The following is a 26,274-nucleotide window of genomic DNA, read 5'->3' on the forward strand; positions in this document are numbered from 1 at the left end:
ACTTGAAGTAAAGGCGCGTTCAAGGTCCTGGTGATAACAAGACGCCTCGTCAGTGATGACGCTCATGCTTACGTTTGGAATCTAAAAGTTCTTCACAGCAAGTTTTCATCCAATATAAACCAGTTAGAACTAAACAGAATTTAGTAGGGTCAGATTCAAGTTCAAACGCCTTTATTTCCGTGTAGCATATCACCTATTTACCTTTTGCTTTTATTTATGAGAAGCATATTGTATTGCCACTGTATGGAAGGCTACACTTGCCCTTATCTTACCAGTACACAACGTTTAAAACTGAGCAAAGTCGATGCCAACAGACGGTTACAACGTCAATCAATAGTAAAGTATGTATTATGATGGTTGATTCTTTGATATTGAGTAAAACGTTAATGTTCCGCCATGTTCATGCGCGTCGCTAGTAAACCATACGTCTCCAACTGAGCAACTCTGTCATCAAAATCTGGCCCCAGTTGCAGAACGGAAGTAGAATCAGCAGAGCGTCATGAGGTGTCGTTCACAAGAACTTTCCGACGTCGCGAAAATGGTTTCTCCATAATTCCCAGTGATGTGAACGCGCCATATTACCCTATGTAGCGGTGACTGACGATGCAAATGAAATGTATAATATTCAATCTTTCAATATGTATCAATATTTGAATGAGTTAAAATGCAAGGTCCATGCTGAATTTTTTAGTATTTGAGTAATTGAGTACTTTATTTGTCCTGGGGGAAAGTATTTACTGTCAAGATACCTCAGCTCGAGATGGAAACATTATAGCCTAATATAAATAGATTATAGAAAATAAAAATAAAAATGCATAAAGATAATTAAACAAAAAATAAATAAAGTAAATAAACATGACATAAATAAAGATGTGCACATTTACGTAAACATTTACATGAAATAAACAAAAGTTTACAACTATGACCATAATGTGGCTGAAATGCTTGGCTGATGATATGAGCACCAATGCTGTGATATGAAACAAGGGTTACATTTTTCTCTTCCCTCCCCTCCACCATAGAGTTCTCTCTGTTTTCATTTAACAACGGCATGGTGGTGTCTTCGTGTCGGGAATTGGACAACAACCGCAGCGCCCTGTCGGCCGCCTCCGCCTTTGCTATCGCAACCGCCGGCGCAAACGACGGCACTCCCACCAAGGAGAAGTACCGCCGAATGTCCCTTGCCAGCACTGGTCAGTACCCTGGGTAGAAACTAGAATATAACAAGGTGTCCTTTGTTTTATGAATTGAAGAGAACTGTTTTTTTTTTTTTTTTTTATCCCCATTTGAATTAAAGCAGATTCACTTTAATGGTGATCAGAAATGTTTTTGTAATAGTGATGCGAAGGAAAATCTCAGAAATGTATAAAATATATACCAAATTCTAGTCCTGGTGTGTGTGTGTGTGTGTGTGTGTGTGTGTTTATGTATGTATGTATGCATGTATGTATTTATGTGTGTATGTGTGTATGTGTGTATGCGTGTGTGTGTGTGTGTGTGTGTGTGTGTGTGTGTGCGTGTGTGTGGGTGTGTGTGTGTGTGTCTGTGTGTGTGTGTACGTCTTGTTCTTTTCAGAACTCGATGTTCTAAATAACACATTCCAAAGCGCATTAGCTTAAGTAGCCAGGCAGTGTTGTGTACGAGTGGAGTATGAGTTTTTAAATACTGTATTTGAAGAGGGCCAGGATTTATAGCGGAGTGTGAAGGTCACATGGTCTTCTGTGTTCCAGGGTTCCCCACTGACCAGAGGAACGGGGACAAGGAGTTTGTGATCAGGAGAGCTGCCACCAACAGAGTCCTCAACGTCCTGCGACACTGGGTCTCCAAGCACGCCCAGGTTTGCCTGCCTGTCTCACTGTTTGTCTGTCTGTCTTTTTCTGTCTGTCTGTCTATCTGTTTTTCTTCCTACGTCTGTCTGCATGTCTGTTGGTCTATCTGTCCTAGTGTCTCTCTATCCGACTATCTGTCCTACTGTTTCTCTATATTTCTGTTCATCTATTTGTCTTACTGTCTCTCTATATCTCTGTCTGTCTGTCTGTGTATTTATCCTACAGTCTATATGTCTGTCCGTCTTACTTTCTCCATATATCTTTCTATGTCTGCTTGTCTGTCTGTCTGTCTTTCTACCTGTCTTCCTGTCTTTAAGACTAACTGTCTGTCTGCCTGTTTGTCTGCCTAATCTATGTCTGCTTGCTTGTCTGCCTGTCTGTTTTTCTTACTGTCTCTTTATATGCATATCTGTCTGTCCTACTGTCTCTCTATATGTCACTCCTTCTGTCTGTCTGTCTGTCTGTCTGTCTGTCTGTCTGTCTGTCTGTCTGTCTCTCTACCTGTCTATCGGTCTTTATGTCTGTCTGTCAGTCTGGTCTATCTTACGACTTTTATTATCACTGTTTAGTTTACTGTTTACGACTATCTCTTATTTATTGTCGTCTCACTCCCCCCCTCCCCCCTCCCCCCATCTCTCTCTTTTCTCTCGTTCCTTCTCTCATCCTTCATGCCTCCATCTCTCTTCCCACACACTCACCCGCATGGTCACCGAGACTACCGTCTCTATGTTATCATGTTCCAGTACTACCGTCTCTGTTATCATGTTCCAGTACTAGCGTCTCTCTTATAACGTGTACTCCCCCCACCGCCCACCAGGACTTTGAGGTGAACACGGAGCTGAAGCTCAGGGTGATCAGCTTCCTGGAGGAGGTCATGCACGACCCTGAGCTGCTCACACAAGAGAGGAAGGCCGCTGCCAACATCATCAGGTGCACAATAATGAGGCAATATCTCACCAAATGGACTGGCTGATCTTTTCTCAGCTTCTATTATAACACTTCTACAAGCGCCATGTTAGTTAACAGTAATAAGCGGCAACAGATTATGATCTGTTTGTTTATTCAATCATTTATTTTGCTCTGCAAACACAAATAGTTCCTCAGCTTGATGGGACTAGAGTGTTGCCAAGCAACGCATACACATTTTCCAGCACACTAGCTTGCTACTTTGTGTAGGTCTGTATGTTTCCATTTATTGTGCAACCAGTGAAATAAGATTCTGCTGACAGTTGCTTTGGTGTCATTGTGATTTTGATGAGTCAACAGCTTGTGTTAACGTAATTAACGATTAATAGAAGTACCTGTACAGAGGAGTGATACATATAGTTACTATAGTTAACATTCTTTATTAGCACTCATGGAATGTTTCTTGTCCAATCAAATTACTTAGTTGGCACCAGCTGTTCTTTTACAATGCTGTATTTTTTTTTAGAATTAGTATTTTAGGGACTGTCTGGTGAAATGTATAGTTGCTGTGCTTCCCTCCCTCAACCTATGTCCTCTGCATACTAATGTTTCCCTGCCTTGTGTTTTGTTTGTACTGTGCATGACGAAGAACTACAAAGACATTTTTCTAATAGCTATGTTCATGTGCGCCCTGCAGAACTCTTACCCAGGAGGACCCTGGGGACCACCAGATCAGCCTGGAGGAGATCACACGGATGGTAAGAGAAACCCTTGCAATTCACCTGCTGTCCTCAGGAGGCCGCCAAAGCCTACCTAAGTCTGATGCCTGTGGTCTGTGTTTCAGGGACTGGAAGGGGGGAAGTCAGAGCCGTTTGAGAGCCACTCTGCCTTGGAGATAGCAGAACAGCTCACTCTGCTGGATCACCTGGTATTTAAGGTCATCCCCTACGAGTGAGTTTACACACACACACACACACGCACACACACACACACACACACACACACACACACACACACACACACACACACACACACACACACACACACACACACACACACACACACACACACACACACACACACACACACACACACACACACACATAAAACACACCCACGTGAGCAAGACACAGAAGTGGTCAATTCTATTGTTCATTGAATTAAGGGTTTATTCTACAATGTTCCTCAACTCTTCAGGGAGTTCTTTGGTCAAGGCTGGATGAAGAACGACAAGAATGAGAGGACTCCATACATCATGAAGACGACCAAACACTTCAATGATGTGAGGGTTCCTTACTTTATACCTTTACATAGATTGATACATGGAAAGAATCAGACACATGCTTGCAAAGACGCAGCTGTATATGCATAGATACCTGCATACATACATATAGATGCATAAATTCAAATATATACATACAGAAGATTGAAAGATACATAGTTGCATATATATATATCAATTCCTGGAACTAGATTAATTGATACACAGACAGAAAGATCTATATAGATGGAAACATATATAGATACAAATATATAGATGTGTAGATAGATGGATGGATGGATACATACGGTAGATAAATATATATAGATAAACAGATGCTATGCAGTTGTTGTGTGGACGTTTCATTATCTCCTACCTATCTACGTTCCCAGATCAGCAACCTGATCGCCACGGAGATCCTGAAATGGGACGACGTGAACCTGCGGGTTGGGGTTCTGGAGAAGTGGGTGGCGGTGGCCGACATCTGCCGCTGTCTCCACAACTACAACGCTGTGCTTGAGATCACCTCCTCCCTAAACCGGAGCTCCATCTTCCGCCTGAAGAAGACCTGGCTCAAAGTCTCTAAGCAGGTCAGCTCCCCTCACTATTACTATTAGTATCAAGCAGGTCAACTGACCTCACTATTACTATTAGTATCAAGCAGGTCAACTGACCTCACTATTACTATTAGTATCAAGCAGGTCAGCTCCCCTCACTATTACTATTAGTATCAAGCAGGTCAGCTGACCACACTATTACTATTAGTATCAAGCAGGTCAACTGACCTCACTATTACTATTAGTATCAAGCAGGTCAGCTCCCCTCACTATTACTATTAGTATCAAGCAGGTCAGCTCCCCTCACTATTACTATTAGTATCAAGCAGGTCAACTGACCTCACTATTACTATTAGTATCAAGCAGGTCAACTGACCTCACTATTACTATTAGTATCAAGCAGGTCAACTGACCTCACTATTACTATTAGTATCAAGCAGGTCAACTGACCTCACTATTACTATTAGTATCAAGCAGGTCAACTGACCTCACTATTACTATTAGTATCAAGCAGGTCAGCTGACCACACTATTACTATTAGTATCAAGCAGGTCAACTGACCTCACTATTACTATTAGTATCAAGCAGGTCAACTGACCTCACTATTACTATTAGTATCAAGCAGGTCAGCTGACCACACTATTACTATTAGTATCAAGCAGGTCAACTGACCTCACTATTACTATTAGTATCAAGCAGGTCAGCTGACCTCACTATTACTATTAGTATCAAGCAGGTCAGCTGACCACACTTTCATTATGAGTATCAAGCACATCAACTGAAAACACTTGTAATATTAGTATCAAGGAGGTCAGCTTACCACACTAATACTATTAGTACCAGCAAGTCAGCTGACCACATCTTTATGATTAGGATCAAGCAGGTCAGCTGACCACATTATTACTATTAGTATCAAGCAAGTCAGCTGACAACACTATTACGATTAGTATCAAGCAGGTGAGCTGACCTCACTAATACTATAAGTATCAAGCAGATCAGCTGACCACACTTTTAATTTGAGCATCAAGCTCATCAGCTGACAACACTTTAAAGTATCAAGCAGGTCAGCTACCCTTACGATAAACACTTATATTTACTTTTCCAGAGGCACTTCCTCAAGTCAGACTCTGTCAAAACTTTTATTTGTTTTTCTGTTCATGTACGCCTTCGCGATATATATACCAAATTGCATGTGATTTTTGTGGTCCCCCTGCACTTTTTTCTTCTGGTGTCCTTTTTTGTGTGTTTGTGTATTATCTATTTATACTATTTGTATTGTTTTCTGAAGTTTATTTTTTACTGCACAGTAAGGTCCACTCGAGTGTCCTGAAAAACATCAAACTATAATATGTATTGTTCTTAGTTGTTAGTGTTTATTTAGTTATCTAATCCAAAGTGATGCAATGTGAATACAGATAAATGACATAAAGGAGCAGGAAGGCCCAAGCCTTCCTTGGACTGTTGGAAATGTCTTAAAGACTCTGTATTGGATCTTGAAGCAGTTCTCAACTGTTGTTTTTTCACTGATTCTGAATTTGCTAAGACGGGCTTGCCAGTTGTCATTATCTCATCATGCTCAACTTTGACCTCTGAAAATGTCATGTATGTGAAAAGGTGTGTGGGGGGGGGGGGGGGGGGGGGGACAGTAGTAGGAATAATGACAAGCGTGTCTGATCTGATGTTTGCTTTGTGTGGTACCATGTCATCAGACCAAGACCGTAATTGACAAGTTACAGAAGCTGGTGTCGTCTGAGGGGAGGTTCAAAAACCTCAGAGAGGCTCTGAAGAAGTGAGTATATTGAGATATGAGGAAGTGAGAAACTTAAGACACTATAGATACTGTGTATGCCTGTTTCTGCGTGACTTTTGCGTGTGTGAGCAAGGGCACATGTGTGAGTCTGTGTGTGTGTGTGTGTGTGTGTGTGTGAATGACTTTTGCATTCGTGGGCGTGTGTGTGTGCGCGTGTGTGTGTTATGTGTGCGTGTGTGTGTGTGTGTGACTTGTGAATGTGTGTACTAGTACATGCATATGTGAGTGTGTGTGAGAGCCTCCTCTCTGACCCTCTGACCGTGGCTGTCCCCCTCAGCTGTGACCCACCGTGCGTTCCCTACCTGGGCATGTACCTGACAGACTTGGCCTTCATCGAGGAGGGCACCCCCAACTACACCGAGGACCAGCTGGTCAACTTCTCCAAGATGAGAATGGTAAGCGACGCCCATTGAGTGACCTGTGTCATACTTTTCAAAATATTTTACTACATGAAACACAGAGGCTGTCAGACGCTTCGTCTTGCCTGCTATGTTTCCAGTTTGTTTATGATAAACCCAGGAGGTTCACATAGGTTCCCTTGTCACAACAGACCTTCACATAATAAAGTTCACAAGATGGTTAACCTTAACCTTTAGTTTGTTTCCATCGGTTAGTGCCTGTATAGTAACTTGGGTCCGTTCATCCTGGTTCAAGCCCCTTTGTTTCTGTGTTTAGATATCCCACATCATCCGGGAGATACGCCAGTTTCAGCAGACAGCTTACAAGATTGATTATCAGCCAAAGGTAAGTGGAAGGTTCTAAATAATATACGGATATAGCATATCGCCTCCTCTAACTGCTGTGACTGTTTTGACTGTACAGTTGAATAGTTTAGACTCAAAACAGTGAGTACAGTCCAAACTTAAGAAGTTTGGCCTGTACTCACTATTCTGACTGTCCCAACTCTATAATTGTCTGTCTGTACTGTTTGGACAGTGTACCTATCTGGCTCTGTTCTGACTGTACTTACTGTTGACTGAGGTCAACTGTATTATCTTTGTATGTACAACTTTGTATGTACCTTTCAGAAAAGTCCAAAACAGTTGTTAAGGTCCGAGTGTTAAACTGTAATGTTGTGACTGTACCAATTGTTACTCACCTGTGCTCTACCTTCCTCAGGCATCCCAGTATCTCCTGGACAGCAGCAGTGTGTTGGATGAGGAGAGCCTCTATGAAGCGTCGCTGAGGATCGAGCCCAAGCCCTCTTCGTGAAGAGGAGCCCTCCTCTCTCTCCATCTCTTTCCTTCTCTCTCTCTGTCCCCTCTCTCTCTGTCTCTGTTTCTTTCTCTCCATATCTCTCTCTCTCTCTCTCTCTCTCTCTCTCTCTCTCTCTCTCTCTCTCTCTCTCTCTCTCTCTCTCTCTCTCTCTCTCTCTCTCTCTCTCTCTCTCTCTCTCTCTCTCTCTCTCTACTCCTCTTTCTCTCTCTTTCGCTCTCTTCCCCTTCCCCCCCCTGTTCGTCGCCCAATGTACAGCAACTAACTGATCATATTGTACATAAACTAATATTTGTATGGAACACATGTATTAGACTGTGCCCTTCCAGTATGTGCACCCCAAATGGACTTGTTGTGTACTGTATATTTGTTATTAGGAATGGAGTATATATATATAGAAGACCAGCTGTATTGTTTATAGAGTTACAAAGAAACAATATTTATATGTTATATTATTGTCTTGAAAGATTCTCTCTCTGTCTTTCTTTTATTATTATTTTTTTAATAGATTAATTTCCAAGGTCCACAACACATTTGACAGCCTTAAGGAACAATAGACTACTTGTGTTTACTGGAGGAACATTACCGAAGTCCCATTATTCATCTCAAACATTAGGCACTGCCCTAAACACAGATAGTACAAATCAAGTTAACTATAACATTCTTTCCTAGATACCGCTGTATTCCTTAGCTCCCAACTGAAAAAAGGGACCAATTGTAAACTGCTGGCATGATGCATGGTTTGATTCAACCTACAGTTTACCCTTACTAATCCCAATAGGGTCATAAGGTTGCCATTGATGGATGAGGATATTGGGAGAAGCGTGGAGGGTCTTAATGTTTTGGTTCCCTCTTTTTATTCCCTTGGTGGGCTAAAACGAAATGTATATAAATACTGGGAAACCTATGTAGCAGATAAAAATGTCACCCAATGTCCTCTCTTCTCAAGCCTCTATGTGACTTTGTTTTACAGTTACAGCATATCTAATTTTTGGCCAGTACATTATTATGTCATTTAAATTTTTAATCACAAAACGACCCTTCAACACCTTTTGGTTACCTGCTTTGCCAGTCCAACAGAGCCGTTTGCTGTGTACAATAATGAACAGGCAGTCTGAGCTCCCCTAACTTGTGACGTGTTACAAGCAACTCTCTTGAAATGAGTGTTCCACTAATGGTCTTTCAACTCTGTACTAGCTTTTCTGTGTATGACAACTATAACACAAATGTTTAATACTTATGAGTGTAACACATACAGAATCCTGTCTATTTCGAAATGTTTAGCAGGACTTTGCAGTAGTAATATTGTGCTTATTCTTGAAACATTTATATGTATTTTTACAAGCTTTGTATAGAAGAAACTCACTTATGGCTTAGGTGGCGGGCATGTACCACTTCCACGTATATAAATGAAAAGTATATCTAGAACAATTTGTGTACTGTGCTCTACACCCATTCACAGAATCTATAATCTATGAACAGACACGCCAAATGTTTGCATTGAGCAATACCCAACGGTATGAGATTCATCGTTCAATCTATTTCAGCAGCTTGACAAGTATTTCCAGTTTTGTATAAAACTGTATTCTTTCCTGATTACCTCTTCTTAATAAATCTATTCTTTCTCAGGGGAAAGTGTCTTTAAAGTATTTAGCAGCCAAATGAAACCCAGCAAAAGGGCCCTGAATCCTCTGCGAAAGGTCAGGGATGACGCCTGACGTGGCAAGGTTGACTTTCATCTGCAAACCAAGAGAATTAGCCATGTAAGATTAAACAGTATAGAATTGAATAGCGTTACGATGTTGAATGGATAATTCAAGGAGACGTTAGTTCCACATTAAAATGCTTGTGTGGGTGCATCCTCGCATATATCTTATAATAGCAGGCCTTTGGCACCTGGTGCTCAAGTTACTCAAGTGTGCATGTGCCAAGCGCGAAGGCATATACACGCCACAAGCAGGAACATGCGCACAAACAGGAAACGCACATACATGCACACACACACTACACACACAAGCACGCGCACACACCGCACGTCAACACAAAGGCAGTGACGCATACACGCGCGCGCACCCACACGCACAGGTAAGATGTTTAACGGCTCCGGCACACGCGCAGGTAAGAACACACGCAGGCGCACACACTGAAGCGACACTCGCCCTGGTAAGGGGCCGTGTCCACCAAAAGCCTTTTTAAAAGGCGGAGCGCCCCGTGCACTGCTTTCAACGCGTTTGTGCGCGCCGCTCAAAAAAGGCGCACGGAGAGTTTTTCGCTTACGTCATTAATACGCATCATCGTTTGTTTCATAGATATACAGCTTCTATCTGTTGGCCCCATCATCTGGCATCTGACACCTGAACGTCCTCTCTGGTTGCTTCTACAATTTTATTAGAAAATGAATGCAAGATTAATAGCGCTTCTTGCCGTGGCAGCGGAGGTTGCGGACGATCCCCCTGCGCCTGTCGTGGTTGCCAGGAGGAGAGTGTGGGTCCACAGCATTAATCGTGGCAGGAGGCAGTACGGGGAATACCACCTTTAAAGGCCCACTATGCAACTTCGGGCATTTCTTCGCTGTTTTCTTGGTTTTGGCACGCACATTTCTCTACACAGCGCCCCCTACAGCTTCGTAGTAGATATTTCACAACACTGTCGTAACAACTCGTTGACGACCCTTCCCCATGCACTTCTACGCGAGCCATGTGCATTTGTTTTCAAAGAAGCCGGCGAATGCGTGGAGCCATGTCCGAAGTAGATGTTCATAAAGTGTAGGCAAGGTTATACATTTTTAAAAGGGTGTATTTGTATTGCAATAAACATAAATCCATCCTTTTTTATAGTTGACGGAGAATTTATATCCTAGATTATAATTGTTTTATCTTAGGTTGAACAGAACAATCAGTGTAAGAGGTTTGGCCAACATAATAATCTAAATAAACAAGAACCTGGATTCGGGGATTCAGTCTGTATCTGGGGGACGAGACAGACGAACAGCAAAACACCCATGGAAACAAAGGTGTTTATATGGTTGCAACCAAGCAAGCTAGAAACATACAGGGCTCACAACAAAACGGTTGAGCAAACACATTTGTACAGAGACTATCAACATCAAGAATACCACGAAGACAAAGGCCACCCAAGGGTACTTTCAATTTCAAAAGCAACACGGCCGAGTCGGTGTCTGATTTGCAGTCTTCTTTTTCTTTCAGTTCACGCTATTCCTGAAAAGCTTGGCCAACGTTTACTCGTGTCTGGCCTCTCTGCCGGTCAGTCTCCCTTTTCTCTTCTTCTGTTCCTCCGACATTGGGTTTCTCTGTCTCTTTTTAGTCGGCTGATCTATGATGAATATAACAATCCCTTAGTGACTTGTGTTTATATCGAGCCGGTTCCGTGTTTGGGGGTCTGTGCCGTAAAGCAATTCGTTACTTTGCGAGACCCGAGACTCCCGCGAGAGTGGGCGGCGGGTCGCCGGCAGAAACATATTCCTTTTCTCCGCCAAGATGCACAAGGGTGAGTCGAATCAACGAACAATCGAACAAAAATGTATAATAGAACCATCGCAATGACTCTTAGCCTGTTATATTAAGGTAAATCCAGCCAAAAAAGTTGCATAGTTCCCCTTTCACTCGTGTCTGATCTCTTTTCTGGTCCATTCTTCTTTTGTTCCACCGACGGTCGCCTCTTGGGTCCCTTATCAGTCGATTGATCCATGATGAATTCAACAATTGCCTCGCAACTGGCTGTTTATATCTAGCCGGTGCCATGTTTGGGTGTGTGTCTGTGCCGTAAAGCATTTTCAAAACTACAATCTGACTACATTTTCGAGGATACTTCCGCTGCGTCACATCCGGATTGTGTCGGTCCGAACAGAGCAAGTTGCATATGCGCTTTTTCACTGGAGAGGCGACATGGGTAAATGACACACCCACCAATCGACCCAGAAATGGATGCAGAACCATCAGCATAACTCTCAACCTGCATACTTAATGTAATTTTGGCTAAAAAAGTTGCATAGTGGGCCTTTAACGTGAGGTCGTACAGGACCGGACACTCACTCACAGCTGTTATTAAACTTTCGTCCGACATGTTTCAGTTTGTGTTCTGTTGATACTTTTGGTGGACACGGCCCCTAAGACGTTATGTTTTTAAACATAGAGGCTCCGGCGGCTCCCAGGTAAGACGTTCTGTCTATAGACTTTATAAATTGCGATAAAATAAGGGAAGAGACAATTTCTCACCTCGACAAGCAACGGCAGGTCGTTAATTTTGTCACATAAAAAACGTTAAATTCAAACATCGCGATGACCGGCATATCAACACACAAGTGACGTGATCTTAAAGAGACAGTGTCCCTATAACACAACGATAACATGTGAATAACACAGTAGGCTATGGTGAATTATGTCTAGAGAGTCCACCACAAGACTACACTTTACCCTCCTCCTTGAGCCTCCCAAAATGTCTGTTGGACTGTTTTAGTTGTTTTATTTTTCTTATGTTTTGTGTGTAGGCTATGCTATGAGTGACTGTAGGCTACTACTGCCTGTCTTGGCCAGGACATTTGAAGAGATGTTTAATCTCAATAGACCTCTGAAGAATAAGTCCCGCCTCTGAGGCTCCTGGTTCCATCGGACAAATGTCTATGAAAAATCACATGGGGTCTTTGAATGATCGTACATAACAAACTCTGTAGGTGGCGAAGAAGTAAAAGCTTCTCACGTTTTCAACGAGGCCTGCACACTTTTTCCATATAGATTCAGTAATGACAGGAAGGGACCACTGAGGGTCAGTGTCATTGCCTAGGGCATGTTCTGTGCAAAGAAGAAGAAGGGATACACATTAAGGTATTGCGTTGTTCTGTGTGGCAGTTCTTGAATAAACCGAACACTGAGAACTCACGTGTAGTCGTGTCCAAATAGACATATGCCTGTTAGTAGTTAGCTACAGACATTACAGATTCCACTTGGGTTTTGGATTGTCTGTGCCGTTAAAGTAGTTAAAGGCTGTGTTGCAGGGTTTATTTTCCAACGAATTTGTGCAATTTGCTTGTTGGTAATAAAGATTTAAACTGTTATTTATTGTATGTAATGTTGTTATCACAAACTATGTAGGTATCACAAAACGGAATGTGAAGTAATTTTAGCGGTTAGCTATTGATTCTCATTTCCTCCAGAATGCATTGCATGACGTCACATTGGGGAGACACGGACCAAAGCCGCATTGAGACCCTTGAGAGTAGAGACTAGTAAGAGAGTGTTCAGCATATTATACAGATACATGGATAAATACATAGATATTATATAAAGTTAGTATATGCTACACGTGAACCTCCTAAGATGGCGCAATTTGATTGGTTCGCTATCTCGGGATATTGGGCAATATCCCATGATTGACAGCTCAAACTCAATATTGTTTCATTGCAAAATGTCCGCTATAACAAATAAACCTTTGGTCTCGGGGGCTACTCCCCACTATTCACTTCGCCTTCTGCGAATAATTGTTGACTAATAGTCTAGATAGATAGATAGCCTAGTCAAGTCTTCATTAATACCAAACTACACAAATCGTTGGGAATTCATTTAGGTGATTCGGCTCACACAGTATAGTCTACAAGACCACACAGAACAAGGGAGACAACAAGTCTGACTGGACATACACAAAATACATCACATTAAAACTAGACACATGCGTTGATAGCAGGGGTGTTTCTAGGTTTCATAAACATCCGGGGCTTAGCCCAGATGGAAAATGAAAATGCCCAAATTTTTTTTTCATAATGCTTCACCTAAAATAAACAAAATACGCAGTTTATTATAACTTAAAACAGCTACCTGACTGCTTTGCTGCTTATCCCCAAATGTCTAAAGTTCCATTCAAGTTATTTCAAAGTAAAATTAATACAAGTGAGACAAACTTTACACACACGCATCTGACTGGGGATAGGATAGATTAATTCACTTGAGGTGGTAAACAGGCAGTGTTGCCACAGTTACCTTGAAAAAGTAATCTGATTACTGATTACTAGTTACTCCTTAAAATAGTAAATGAGTTACTTTACTTTAAAAATAACTAAGATAGATTACAATGTTACTTTATTAGTTACATATAGCTGCCCCAACACCCCCTGCCACCTCAACAATTGTTCTTCCACCCCCCCCCCCCCCAAACAATTCTGCGCAGGGGGCTGGTAGGGGGAATTTGGGGGGTGCCCATCAGTACCCAGAATTTGGTGCTACGGCCCTGGGTGCACACACTGACACACGGCTTTCAACCGCTTCCGCCAACTTTTAACGCGTAGACAAAATATCACTGCGCGCTTTACGGGGTGATCACCGGACGCGTCTCCACGTGCGTGACGTAAACAGCACGTTCTAGCGCTCGAGCTGCTCAGACCTCCCCGTGGGTTTAGTTCTCTGGCGACAACGTAGAGGCTCCCACGCGCTCTCTCTGCTGCCGTCGCTCCAGCGCAAAACACACAGAAACACACGCACGCAGCACCGCGCGACTAATTCCGCTGCTAATAAAAACTGGTTGCGCGGACTCTGGAGAGTCAAGGTAGACTCTCGCCTCTGATAGATTGAAGTCTTAAGAGATTTACGCTTCACACTCACACGTTCTCACACTAACAGGCAGACAGACAGACAGACAGACACGCACCACTCCATCGCTCTCAACGCCAATCGGTGATCCGGTAAAAAAAATGTAACGCAGTGACTTTGATGAGTAACTTTAATCTGATTACTGGTTTGGAAATAGTAACGTGTTAGATTACTTGTTACTGAAAAAAGTGGTCTGAGGCCAGTAACGTGTTACTGGCATCACTGTAAACTGGTTGTGTTTTTAAACTGTTTATTCTCTTGGCAGAAGGACTATCTAGACTAGGCTTATAAATAATTAAATATTTTTACTTTTATTTATTTTTTTAACCCAAGAATTATATTCGGGGCTAATTAAACACAGGGCCTGTGATTAGGATGTCTGGGTTCAGGGTCTGCGTTCAGGGCCTAATCGACCAGGTAAACACTAGTCCTGCCGTCCTCCGAGCTCCAGGAAACGCACCAAGTTCCAGGTGGTTAATATTTAGCTCAGACGTGGTTCACTCAATACATTCATGATCGAAAATCTGACCGCAGCTGACCTCAGATCTGGGGAACTGGGCTTTTATAACTTTCACTTCATATGTTTCGACCAATCCTGTTGCTGGAGACAGAGTTATTTGCAGACAAACTAGACCAGCACATGACCATTTAAAAATGTAAATACACAGACGTTCCTGTATAATTAAGGCGTATGACAGCTCCCTCTGCTGGACAACAGTCTCACACCAAACGACATTTTCCGTTTGAACCAACATAGCTATAGTACATTGATGTGAGACGGGTTGGTGGATTGAACGTTTTGTAGTAGCAGAGAATGGCCTGCGGGGCAGTATGTACATTGTTAAATACATGAATAGGCTTGAATTTATTAGTAATATGGAGGTTTCATATTTTTACAAAATGGATTATGTGAACATTGCTGAATAATAATGTATATTATATGTATTGCATGAGTTTAGCTTGACATTAACCAAGTTAAAGGACAATTAAATGAACCGCACCATACATGTAGAAGTCAATGTGGGATTTTAATATAAACAAACACTTGACAGAAGTTTAATACAATCTTGTAAAGGAAAGCAGAGGAAAACATTTTCCCAAATTAATATTTTCAAAATGTCACCACCATTCCGAAAGCAAGTTCTTTGTGTAAAAGAAGTCCTCCCTGACCAGCTCTGTCCCTGACTCTAAACCCTGACTCTCAACCCTAACGCTGAACCCTCTGAGGGCAGGAAGACGCGCCTTCAGTGTAAAGGTTCGAACCACAGAGAAGGAAGAAGAAGAGGAAGCAGTAGAGAGTAGTGAAGTAGTGATGTTAGTGACAGACGTGAGAGAAAGGTGTGTGGAAGCACACGGTTAAATGTGGGGTCAAGAAGATCACTCCCACTGGAGGTCATTGATCCCTCAGCCTCAGACTGCTGAACTCAGCAGGTCTTCTGGAGGACAAGGCGCAGATGAACTGAGGAGACGGGACCAGCAGGATGTCAGGATCAGGGCGGGTTCAGCTCAGGTGTGTCTACCCCCGACCAAACAGGATCAGGTGAGGTTCAGCTCAGGTGTGTCTGCCCGGCGCAAACAAGGACATTGATTAGGTTCATTATTCAAAAGATGCAACATTATCTGAACCAAAGATAAGTCAGGCAGGCTTTAGGGCGCCTTGCTCAAGGACGCATCACTGTATTCTGAGGACTAGAACCCGGCATTGGTTTGAGAGTTGAACCCCCAGCCCCCAACCTAGTCCACTATGTCCAGATAATGCAAACTTACGAGGAATCCTTGATGGTAGAGTCCTGGTTGTCCTCAGGATTTGCCTTCCAGATGTACGGCTTCCCCATCAGTCCTCCAGATTCCTGGTCTGGTTACAAAAATAATTTGTCTCTAATGTAAGGTAACAAACACTGTAGTAATTTGTCTCTAATGAAAGGTCACAAACACAGGAGTAGTTGGGCTCTAATATCAGGTAACAAACACAGTAGTAGTTGGGCTCTAATGTAAGGTCACAAACACAGGAGTAGTTGGGCTCTTATGGCGCGTAACAAAGTAGCAGCTGTATTTTGTCTGGTAACCAACCACAGTAGTATGCCGTAACTTGTACTGGACAAACTAATCCTGCGTTACAACAAGTCCACTCTGTTTATTTTATGCAAACTTACGAGGATCCTGGTTGGTAGAGTGATGTCGTCCTCCAGAGTCTTGGCTCCTCCATCAGCTCTCCTCAGCCAGAGTCCTGGTCTGGAACAAACAGCGCGAGTCTGGCCCCAACGTCTGGTAACAAACATGTTGTTTGTCTCATTTTTAAGCCCTTTATTTCCACTTTGTGGTTAGGTTAATACAAACTTACAATCCATGTTAGTAGTGTGATGGTAATCCTCCAGATTCACGGCTCCCCTACCAGCTCGCATCCGCTCCAGAAACACGTTCTAGTAGGAAAACACAGGGGTTAACGCATGTCAAAGTAACAGCTGTATTTTGCCCTTTAATGGCGCGTTTCCACTGCAGGGTGCGGAACGGATAGGTGCGGATCGGGTCGCGTTTCCACCGCCAAAAGTGGGCTTGACCCGGACTTAGCCGTACCCGTTTTGACCGAAAACGAGACGAGAAGCCTGAAAGGGTCCTGGGAAATTCTAGCTACACACCCCCTCCGTTGATTGGTCGACAGAATCATCACTTCCGGGTGACGCGGGGATAAAAACAAACAAACAGTAGCTTCGTGGTATTATTCTTTACAATTAACATGTCGCATAAAACGCTTGCTTGGGCGAACAAGGAGGTGGAGACGTTCGTCTGCATTCTTGGGGAGGAAGACGTTGTTTACGATGTTTACGTAGCTGCCGCGGCGATCGACATCCGGCCTACCACAAAGGGTACTGTCGGCAGTGGAAACGCGACCTCGGAACTGAGCTGGGCTATACCGCCCCCTCCCTACCGCACCTTTGCGATCCGATCCGTTCCGCACCCTGCAGTGGAAACGCGGCATAAGTCAACCATGTTAGTAAATGCAAACTTATGAGGAATCCTGTTGGTCGATTCCTAGTCCTCCTCCAGCGTCTCAGCTCCTACATCAGCTCTCCTCAGACAGAGTCCTGGTCTGGAACAAACAGCGGAAGTCTTGCTTCAACATGTGGTAAAACAGATGTCTGTCAGTAGTCTGGTATATACACGGTACAAACGCTGGTAGTTTGTGGTAGCAGTATTCTACGAGAAGTGGCAGTGAGTGTGATGATCACCTCCGAGTCAAGCTCCAACTACCCCACGACAGACGTCCTTCACCAGGCAGGGCCTCCACCAGCTCCTCCACCAGGCAGGGCCTGGTGGAGGTTCAGCTCAGGTGTGTCTGCCCGGAGCAAACAAGGACATTGATTAGGTTCATTATTCAAAAGATGCAACATTATCTGAACCAAAGATAAGTCAGGCAGGCTTTAGGGCGCCTTGCTCAAGGACGCATCACTGTATTCTGAGGACTAGAACCCGGCACCATTGGTTTGAGAGTTGAACCCCCAGCCCCCTACCTAGTCCACTATGTCCAGATAATGCACTTACGAGGAATCCTTGATGGTAGAGTCCTGGTTGTCCTCAGGATTTGCCTTCCAGATGTACGGCTTCCCCATCAGTCCTCCAGATTCCTGGTCTGGTTACAAAAATAATTTGTCTCTGATGTAAGGTAACAAACACAGGAGTAATTTGTCTCTAATGAAAGGTAACAAACACAGGAGTAGTTTGTCTCTAATATCAGGTAACAAACACAGTAGTAGTTGGGCTCTAATGTAAGGTCACAAACACAGGAGTAGTTGGGCTCTTATGGCGCGTAACAAAGTAGCAGCTGTATTTTGTCTGGTAACCAACCACAGTAGTATGCCGTAACTTGTACTGGACAAACTAATCCTGCGTTACAACAAGTCCACTCTGTTTATTGGATGCAAACTTACGAGGATCCTGGTTGGTAGAGTGATGTCGCCCTCCAGAGTCTTGGCTCCTCCATCAGCTCTCCTCAGCCAGAGTCCTGGTCTGGAACAAACAGCGCGAGTCTGGCCCTAACGTCTGGTAACAAACATGTTTGTCTTATTTTTAAGCCCTTTATTTCCACTTTGTGGTTAGGTTAATACAAACTTACAATCCATGTTAGTAGTGTGATGGTAATCCTCCAGATTCACGGCTCCCCTACCAGCTCGCATCCGCTCCAGAAACACGTTCTAGTAGGAAAACACAGCGGTAGTTGGTTAACGCATGTCAAAGTAACAGCTGTATTTTGCCCTTTAATGGCGCGTTTCCACTGCAGGGTGCGGAACGGATCGGATAGGTGCGGATCGGGTCGCGTTTCCACCGCCAAAAGTGGGCTTGACCCGGACTTAGCCGTACCCGTTTTGGCCTCGTTTTCAGGACTCCTCTGAGGGGTACCGAAAACGAGACGAGAAGCCTGAAAGGGTCCCGGGAAATTCTAGCTACACACCGCCCCCTCCCTACCGCACCTTTGCGATCCGATCCGTTCCGCACCCTGCAGTGGAAACGCGGCATAAGTCAACCATGTTAGTAAATGCAAACTTATGAGGAATCCTGTTGGTCGATTCCTAGTCCTCCTCCAGCGTCTCAGCTCCTACATCAGCTCTCCTCAGACAGAGTCCTGGTCTGGAACAAACAGCGGAAGTCTTGCTTCAACATGTGGTAAAACAGATGTCTGTCAGTAGTCTGGTATATACACGGTACAAATGCTGGTAGTTTGTGGTAGCAGTATTCTACGAGAAGTGGCAGTGAGTGTGATGATCACCTCCGAGTCAAGCTCCAACTACCCCACGACAGACGTCCTTCACCAGGCAGGGCCTCCACCAGCTCCTCCACCAGGCAGGGCCTTCAGCACGACTCCATCAGCTCCTTCAGCATGGCTCCTCCATCAGCCTCTTCAGCCATGGATTCCTGGTCTGGTTACAAACAGTTGGTCTCAGCAGTAAATCACCTGGGCACTCCTGCATCTGAGATTCACTTGTAAAATGGAAGACAAATTTAAACATTTTTAAACAATTAAATAAGACGACGTCTGAGATTGTCGCGTTCAGCAATTCATCCACTACGGTGGTAGCAGCACTAGTAACAATAATGGCTCATATGACTCTTACATAACCCCCGTATGAATTAACTCAAATCACAGCTTGGCACAGATTTAAAGTCATAAGATGATCAAAACCAGACCTAAACTACCGTGGATTTTAGTGTTTCAGATGAGCTTGGTGATGGTTACCCTCTGGTCCGGTGCTGCAGGCCCCTGGTCTCCAACCTCAGTCTCCGGTCCATCCTGGCACCACAAGCCTCCGGTCCCCAGCCTCTCAGCTTCACCTTTCAGCTACAGCAGCAGGTTTATATCAGCATTTGCCCAACAATAAACTTAATTGACTCATCCGAAACCGAGGTACACAATTAAACTATTATTTTATAACTCAAGGCTAGAAAAGGCTTGAGACCAGACATGAGCATCCCGTTTTTGGGAATGAAGACAGAGCAGTCCACAAGTTTAAAGAAGTGGTTCAGGCCATGCATTGAAACTGACCTGAGAAGACTCTACTCACACACCAGAGCACTGACCTGTTCTGGAGGACTTCTGACAGGAGGTGGCGGTCTGGCTCTGGGTGAGGAGGCAGACACCTTGGGACAAACTACATGTTACCTTTTTAACCATGTACAGTTCTAGAGTATCTTTTACTGTAACATGTGGGAAGGACGGCCATTATTTTAGCTTTGATATTATCCAGTTGAGAACTCTGCACCAAAGTCGTTATTTAACGTCATTCCATTGGGTAGGGTTTAACTTCAGTGGCAATTAATGACGGCAGATATTTAGAACGTACAAAAGCTGAAGTAACAAAGAACACTAAGCAGTATCGATATTAAATCAAATATGTACCATTTTCAGGTGCTGCGTTCCGTTGAAGAAATGTCAAATTGTCTTCCACCTTGAAATGATTTTCAGCCTTCAATGATGTCAAAAATGGGCCCGCAAGTAGAACACTGTTTTGTACGCAGCGAGAGTCCCGTCACGTCAACGTGGTTAAAAGTACGGCGCAACCATCGGAAATGATCAACATATTTTACGACGTACGCGTCAGTATGTATTTAATATCAAACTTTGGCAGCGGCTCGAGGTTACGCAAATGCAATCCAGAACGTTCCGCCAGATTCCCTCAGGGGACTACCGTCCAACTAACTGCCAGGTGGTTTCTTATGGTTGTCAAGACTACGTTCTATGCTAACCATTGGGACTAAATCAAGTGACCGCACTCAGAACCTTCCACGGCGGGAAGCACAAACTGTCCGACTGGAATCCGAACATTCCGGCCGGAACCAACCAAAGAAAAAAACAGAACCAGCGCCTCACCTTGAGCTGAACGGAGGAAGTTCCTGAAGTCCAGCGATGGTCTTCATTAAAACACAGCCAACAGACTTACCTTGAGGAGATCCGTTTGTTGCTGTTGGTCATTACATTACATTTACATTATTATGCACCCAGTGTGTACAAGTTGTATCACTCAAAACCGTACGAAGAACCAAACTACCATGTACGTCCCACAACAACTTTAAACCTAAAATCCTGGAATCATTCAATACAAAACCGTGTCTACATTTTACAATTATCTAGATTATTCAGGGTACAAACCATACAGAGCAAATCTAAACGTTGAGCTCACAGAGAGCCGACCATAGCCCTGCAACGTCACCCTGACCGCCTCATCACCAACAGCAAATCATGCCAGCCAGCCAACACATGTACAGGTCCAGTGAGATGTGGGCATCCGAGTGAAAGGACTGCCCATAGTAAAAAAGAAGCCCAATTCCGAACTATCCAACCATCTTCATGGTTTAAAGATTTACAGACTTGACATGCCATTGTGTTCTAATCACCTTTGTCTGCTCCCTCGTTACTTATAAAACTCTACTTCACCATCCCTAGAGTGTTGCATCCTATTCATGGGGGTGTGGTCTGAGTGAGCAGAGATGCATGCTGGGATACAGTGCTGTCTGAAGTCTACAGTTCTATAGACACGCCCCTCAGGAGAAACCAAGTGTTTGAGCATCTATCGTGACATCAGTTACATGAGCTGGAATATCCTTCTAGATGACGCCAGGATTCTCAGAGGAGAAAGGCCAAGAGGAAGATGTGAGGGTTCTTCCTCTCAGCCAGTGGAACACAACAACGTTCTTCATCAGAGTACCATGGAACACTTTAAAACATTATCCTCTTTACACCTTGAAGCCCCAGTGAAGGCTTCCTTACCTCCTCAGCTGAAGAGCACAGCTTCAGCTCAAAGAGCGCACTAGTTGGAGTTCCCAGATTGGTTCTGATTAAGGGAACCAATCGTTCAGCTAGTCCTGTCCGAAACAAATACAGTACAGCCTGAGAAGACGTGCAACTGAGAGCAAGACAAGATCCACAGGGCTCTCCATCAATCCAGCCAGGTAGGAAGAGCCGTCTCATTACAGGTCTGAAGGTCATCTTGAATACCCATTTAGGTCCCTTTCCAACTTCAGACTCTCCTCGTGGAATGCCTTTAGATGTCCATCCTCCATTGATCCTGATTGGTTTAGTCCTAGTTTGAAGTCACTGATCTGAACACGCCGCTTGCATCCTTTTACACTTGATTTGGATCCTCTCCTTCCTGCCCAGTGTGTTGGATATCGCTCCGGAGCGTCGCTCAGGGCTCTTCATGTCTACTGAGGCCCTTAAGTAAACGTGTGCCCGTCCATCAGGTATGATTTATTTGACCATTCCAATATCCCAAGCCAATCACACAGACCCCCGTATGAACACTGTCAAAGCAAGCCGGACACACACACATAGAACCTAGGGCACACACGTAGAACCCCATGCCAGGTGGAACCAAACACACGTAGTACCCCATGCCAGGTGTGTGTGGGAGACACACACAGCAGAACCCTATGCTCAAAAATCATCCATCTCATGTCAAACCCAAACACACACACCACTGAGCCATAAAAAAAAAAACAATCATGTAGGGTAAAAACCTCATGCCAAATAACATTCCATCATACGATACGATATAACTTTATTAATCCCCCGTAGGAGAAATTTGTTTGTTGCAGCAGCAGTGGAAGGACACAGGACAAAATAACAATGTAATAAATACAATAAATAAATAAATACAAAGTGCTGATGCATAAGGAGACGCTTATAGTTAATAGGGACAAAAACAAGACAAACAGAAACAACATCAAGATGGGTGATGCATATACACATATATACGCATACCTAAACACACACACATGCATATGCAAACACATAGACATACACAAACACAATCATCATCGGGCACTGTTGAACAGCCTAATGGCTGCCGGCACAAAGGAGCACCTGAAGCGCTCCGTCTTGCACCTGGGGAACATCAACCTGTGACTGAAGGTGCTCCCCATCTGCCACAGCTCAGCATGGAGGGGATGGGAGGGGTTGCCCATGATGGACTTGAATTTGTCCCTCATCCTCCTCTCCACCACCACCTCCAGACTGTCCAGCTCAAGTCACAGAGCTGGCTTTCCTAACCAGCTTGTTGAGTCTGTTTGACTCCCCAGCCTTGATGCCTCCTCCCCAGCACGCCCCAGCAAAGAACAGCGTGCTGGCTACCACAGACAGATAAAATGTCCTTAGCAGCCTGCCACACACGTCAAACGACCTGAGCCTCCTGAGGAAGAAGAGTCTGCTCTGACTCTTCCAGTAGAGGGCCTCTGTGTTGTCAGACCAGTCCAGTTTATTGTTGATGTGTACTCCAAGGAACTTATACGAATCCACCGTCTCAATTTCAACCCCCTGGATGGTAATAGGGGTTGGGGGCTTCCTCTTCCGGCGGAAGTCCACCACCAGCTCCTTGGTCTTGCCGATGTTGAGTTGGAGGTGGTTCTCCTCAGACCATCTGACGAAGTCCTCCACCACACCTCTGTACTCGTCCTCCCTGTCCTCACTGATGCAGCCCACGATGGAGGAGTCATCTGAGAATTTCTGGAGATGGCAGGTTCCAGAGTTGAAGCTGAAGTCAGAGGTGTAGATGGTAAAGAGGAAGGGTGAAAGTACTGTTCCTTGGGGTGCGCCAGTGTTGCTCATCAACAACCCCAGCTCTCCTGCCAGGGCACCCAGAACAGAACAACCAATGTCTCCAGAGACGTAAATTATGTCTCCAAAATGTGTCCCAGGTTTATTCAACGTCTCTGAAGTAATGTCTTTGTAGTCCAGTGGTTTCCTGAATGAGGGGCCTTCACAGATGCAAACGTTGCAGCTTTAGTCAGCTGTTCAGAAGACCACCCAGTGGAGGGGGGTGGCTCTTGAGGAGCAGGATCCATCTGGGGATGGCCCCAAATAAGACCTTCTTGGAAATGAATGTTGAATGTGTTCCATGGTTCTCTGTGTCAGACTGAAGTTGCGTTTTAGTTGTTGAGACGAGGAGCCCCCTCATCTCCCCCTGGTGTTTCTCCTTCTGAATCCCTGTCTCCATCATAAAGAACATTCCAGTCCATGTAACTGACGTCACGACAGCTTCTCAAACACTTGGTTTCCCCTGAGGGGGCGTGTCTACAGACCTGTAGACTTGAGACAGCTCTGTTTCCCAGTATGCACCTCTGCTCACTCAGACCACACCCTTATAAGTAAACCAACACTCATGTAATGAAGATGCAGAGCTCAGGAGAGTAGCTGGAAAGAAGACTGAAGATATCAGAACTCAACCCATTACTCCAGCTTACAACAATAACTTAGAACCTGTAACTATTTTAACAAATCATTAAAACCAACATAAACCAAACACCTAAGTAACCCATGAATCAATAAAACATCCTTCCTACTCAGATCAACCTTCAGGTAACGGGTTAACTCACCAGGAAGGAAAAACACACCAATGTGCCCAAGAGTAATGAGAAACTTATGACTTACAGTTTGCAGTTCATCTTCATGGTTAAGTTGGGATACTCACAGAACTGCAGTTGAATATCCATGATAGACCTTTAAAGGAAGGAACATTTTACTCATGGTCCCCAAACTTGGGCACTGTCCCACAGTTCAACATCTACCATCTCCATTAAATCAGATAAATGAATGACAATACAAATTCAGGTCTTTTGGGATCATCAAACTTTTAAATAATGATTAAGATAATTAACTAATCCAGCTTTTTAATACAAGTTATACTAATTATTTGACTGTCATTAGTCAAGAGTGATTTACCTTTTACTTTGACAAGTTTGAATGTATAGTCTCTAAAATGTTACTTTCAGGTAGAATCATTATTTAAATTTCAAATGAGAGTTAAACCACCACAATCCCCGATTTCCTTCACACATTATCAGTGATTTATAGTCAACATACAAGTCACGTCAGTTGTGCTTTGGTACACAACTCTACTCACATCAGGTTCACATGAGATGCTCCTCTTTACTTCAAAAAGTCTTTAACCTGTGAAACAGGAAGAGATGTCAATTAAGTCACAACAGACCTCAACAAAACAGTACACAAACGTTCTGATTTCTGGGAACACAACAACATACCGCTTTTGGGAGACGCTACACTGCCAAACTGTAGAGGACACGAACGTACTGTCTGGTTCACTCTTAAGTGAAACGCACCAGATGCAACCAATTAACGAGCTAATTACAACGCAGGTTCGGCGCCCACTGGTTGCATTGGTAACAGTGAGAGGCTATTTCAGCTCTGTGTTTGATCTTAAATGACCTCCCTCATTTTAATTAAAGGGATGAGTCTGATTTGACTGATTTAGATTCATACTTCAAAACGAAAAAAGTATTCGTTCAATTCTCCTTACTGTGTGTGCGAGAGTGAGTGTGTGTGCGTGCGTGCGTGTGTGCGTGCGTGTGTGCGTGTGTGTGTATACTGTCTGATGTCAAGTTGGTGAAAGGAAGTCACATGTGATCTTGCGTCCCTGTGTGTGTAGTGAGCGGATGTGGACAGCAGAGGGCGATGTTACCACACGAGAACATCTGCTCTCTTGGGCCTTTCACACCGCCGCAAAATCGAGGCCCGTTCCCGTTCCGGGCTAGTTCGGAGCTAGGGCCAGTGTTTAGGTTTCACACCGCCAGAGAACCGGCTCCGGCCTCTAAAAACCGGTTCAACTCCAGCCCCAGGATTGAGCTGGGCTAGGACGAGAACTGCTTTTACGCCGGGGGCAGGGGGCGGGGTTATCCTTACCTTCATAAACAGGAAGGGGACTCTCTAATCGACGCCACTTCGACCTGGGCGGGACTTTACGTCCTACGTCACTCGCTATGGGTGTGCATGTGTGCGCGTAGCCGTTTGTCTCAGGGATCTGTGCACGAACTCCTTTGCACTACAGGATTACGAGCGTCAGTGTCGTACGCGATGGAGGGTGGGTGACATTCCTACAGTCTGTGATGATAGGCTATATTTCTACAAATGACATGACGAAACAACACGAACTAAGCTAACATTAGACTATAGCCATACCAGATAACGCCATACCAGCTAACCCTAACTATTTATATTAAACTCTGAACCACTTTGCAACAGGCAACTGTGTGTTGGTGTGTCTTATTGCTTCCCACGTCTGCGTCTGCATCTTTCCCACTCCTGGCTAATAGTTTCAGCTTTTGTACTGTATATCAGAAATGATCACCCTGTACCACACTGCTGACTTGTTGATGTTTTGTGAGCACTCAGGCAGTTCTCTAGGTATCTTAAGTTTCCTACTGGAGTCATCAAAACTTTGAACTTTGTTATTGTAAGAAATATTGTGTTGCAAAAACACTTTGTGTCTTACCCTTACCTTTACCCTAACCTTAACCCCAGTAACATTTCTTCATCATAAACTACAAGTTATGCAAAATGGCATACAAACATCCAGTCCAATATGAAAGAAAAAAGCTAGCTTCATTAAGGAATCGAACCCCTTATCCCCGCGTCAATGAGTTGTTCTCTGACCACTAACCCATCAGGTCTTAGTTCAAGAGTTAACCACTTGACAATCTTCAAACTTCGGTTGCCTAGAAATTGTAAAGACAGTGATGTGTGTACATTGTGCGAGTATCCGTCACTCGCGATGTGTGTGCAGTCCAAAATGAAAGAAAAAACCTTGCATCACTAGGG

The 26,274-nt window shown here is 44.0% G+C and overlaps 1 protein-coding gene and 3 long non-coding RNA genes across 6 annotated transcripts in view; 1 reads left to right on the forward strand and 3 right to left on the reverse strand.

Moving 5' to 3' along the window:
- LOC132472455 (ras-specific guanine nucleotide-releasing factor 1-like) overlaps positions 1-9,213 on the forward strand; it is a 14,018-nt gene extending 4,805 nt beyond the window's left edge. Inside the window, exons 2-12 of the mRNA XM_060072062.1 lie at positions 977-1,193; positions 1,731-1,837; positions 2,647-2,759; positions 3,433-3,493; positions 3,580-3,686; positions 3,933-4,017; positions 4,389-4,586; positions 6,263-6,342; positions 6,641-6,758; positions 7,039-7,107; positions 7,483-9,213. Of these exons, the coding sequence (XP_059928045.1) occupies positions 977-1,193; positions 1,731-1,837; positions 2,647-2,759; positions 3,433-3,493; positions 3,580-3,686; positions 3,933-4,017; positions 4,389-4,586; positions 6,263-6,342; positions 6,641-6,758; positions 7,039-7,107; positions 7,483-7,575 (1,248 nt within the window). The 3' untranslated portion in view covers positions 7,576-9,213. The remainder of the gene's footprint in view (positions 1-976; positions 1,194-1,730; positions 1,838-2,646; positions 2,760-3,432; positions 3,494-3,579; positions 3,687-3,932; positions 4,018-4,388; positions 4,587-6,262; positions 6,343-6,640; positions 6,759-7,038; positions 7,108-7,482) is intronic.
- Positions 9,214-15,183: 5,970 nt separating this feature from the next.
- LOC132472143 (uncharacterized) lies at positions 15,184-17,484 on the reverse strand. 3 transcript variants are annotated; one of them, XR_009529006.1, is made up of 6 exons: positions 17,402-17,484; positions 17,179-17,262; positions 16,516-16,594; positions 16,328-16,439; positions 15,942-16,029; positions 15,184-15,736 (listed from the first exon to the last, which is right to left on the reverse strand). It is a non-coding gene; the product is annotated as an uncharacterized LOC132472143 (long non-coding RNA). The 3 variants fall into 3 exon arrangements; XR_009529007.1 differs by lacking the exon at positions 17,402-17,484 and having other exon boundaries at positions 16,328-16,406; positions 17,179-17,278; XR_009529008.1 differs by lacking the exons at positions 16,516-16,594; positions 17,179-17,262 and having other exon boundaries at positions 16,328-16,406; positions 17,424-17,455.
- A 4-nt stretch (positions 17,485-17,488) lies between these two features.
- On the reverse strand, positions 17,489-22,200 carry LOC132472144 (uncharacterized). The gene is made up of 8 exons (XR_009529009.1): positions 19,746-22,200; positions 19,405-19,506; positions 18,937-19,087; positions 18,714-18,797; positions 18,286-18,364; positions 18,101-18,212; positions 17,684-17,802; positions 17,489-17,508 (listed from the first exon to the last, which is right to left on the reverse strand). It is a non-coding gene; the product is annotated as an uncharacterized LOC132472144 (long non-coding RNA).
- Positions 22,201-23,277: 1,077 nt separating this feature from the next.
- Positions 23,278-25,021, reverse strand: LOC132471482 (uncharacterized). The gene is made up of 3 exons (XR_009528844.1): positions 24,702-25,021; positions 24,563-24,609; positions 23,278-24,159 (listed from the first exon to the last, which is right to left on the reverse strand). It is a non-coding gene; the product is annotated as an uncharacterized LOC132471482 (long non-coding RNA).
- Positions 25,022-26,274: the final 1,253 nt, after the last annotated feature.

This window comes from Gadus macrocephalus, chromosome 14, assembly GCF_031168955.1.
Source record: "Gadus macrocephalus chromosome 14, ASM3116895v1".
Taxonomy (NCBI): Eukaryota; Metazoa; Chordata; class Actinopteri; order Gadiformes; family Gadidae; genus Gadus; species Gadus macrocephalus.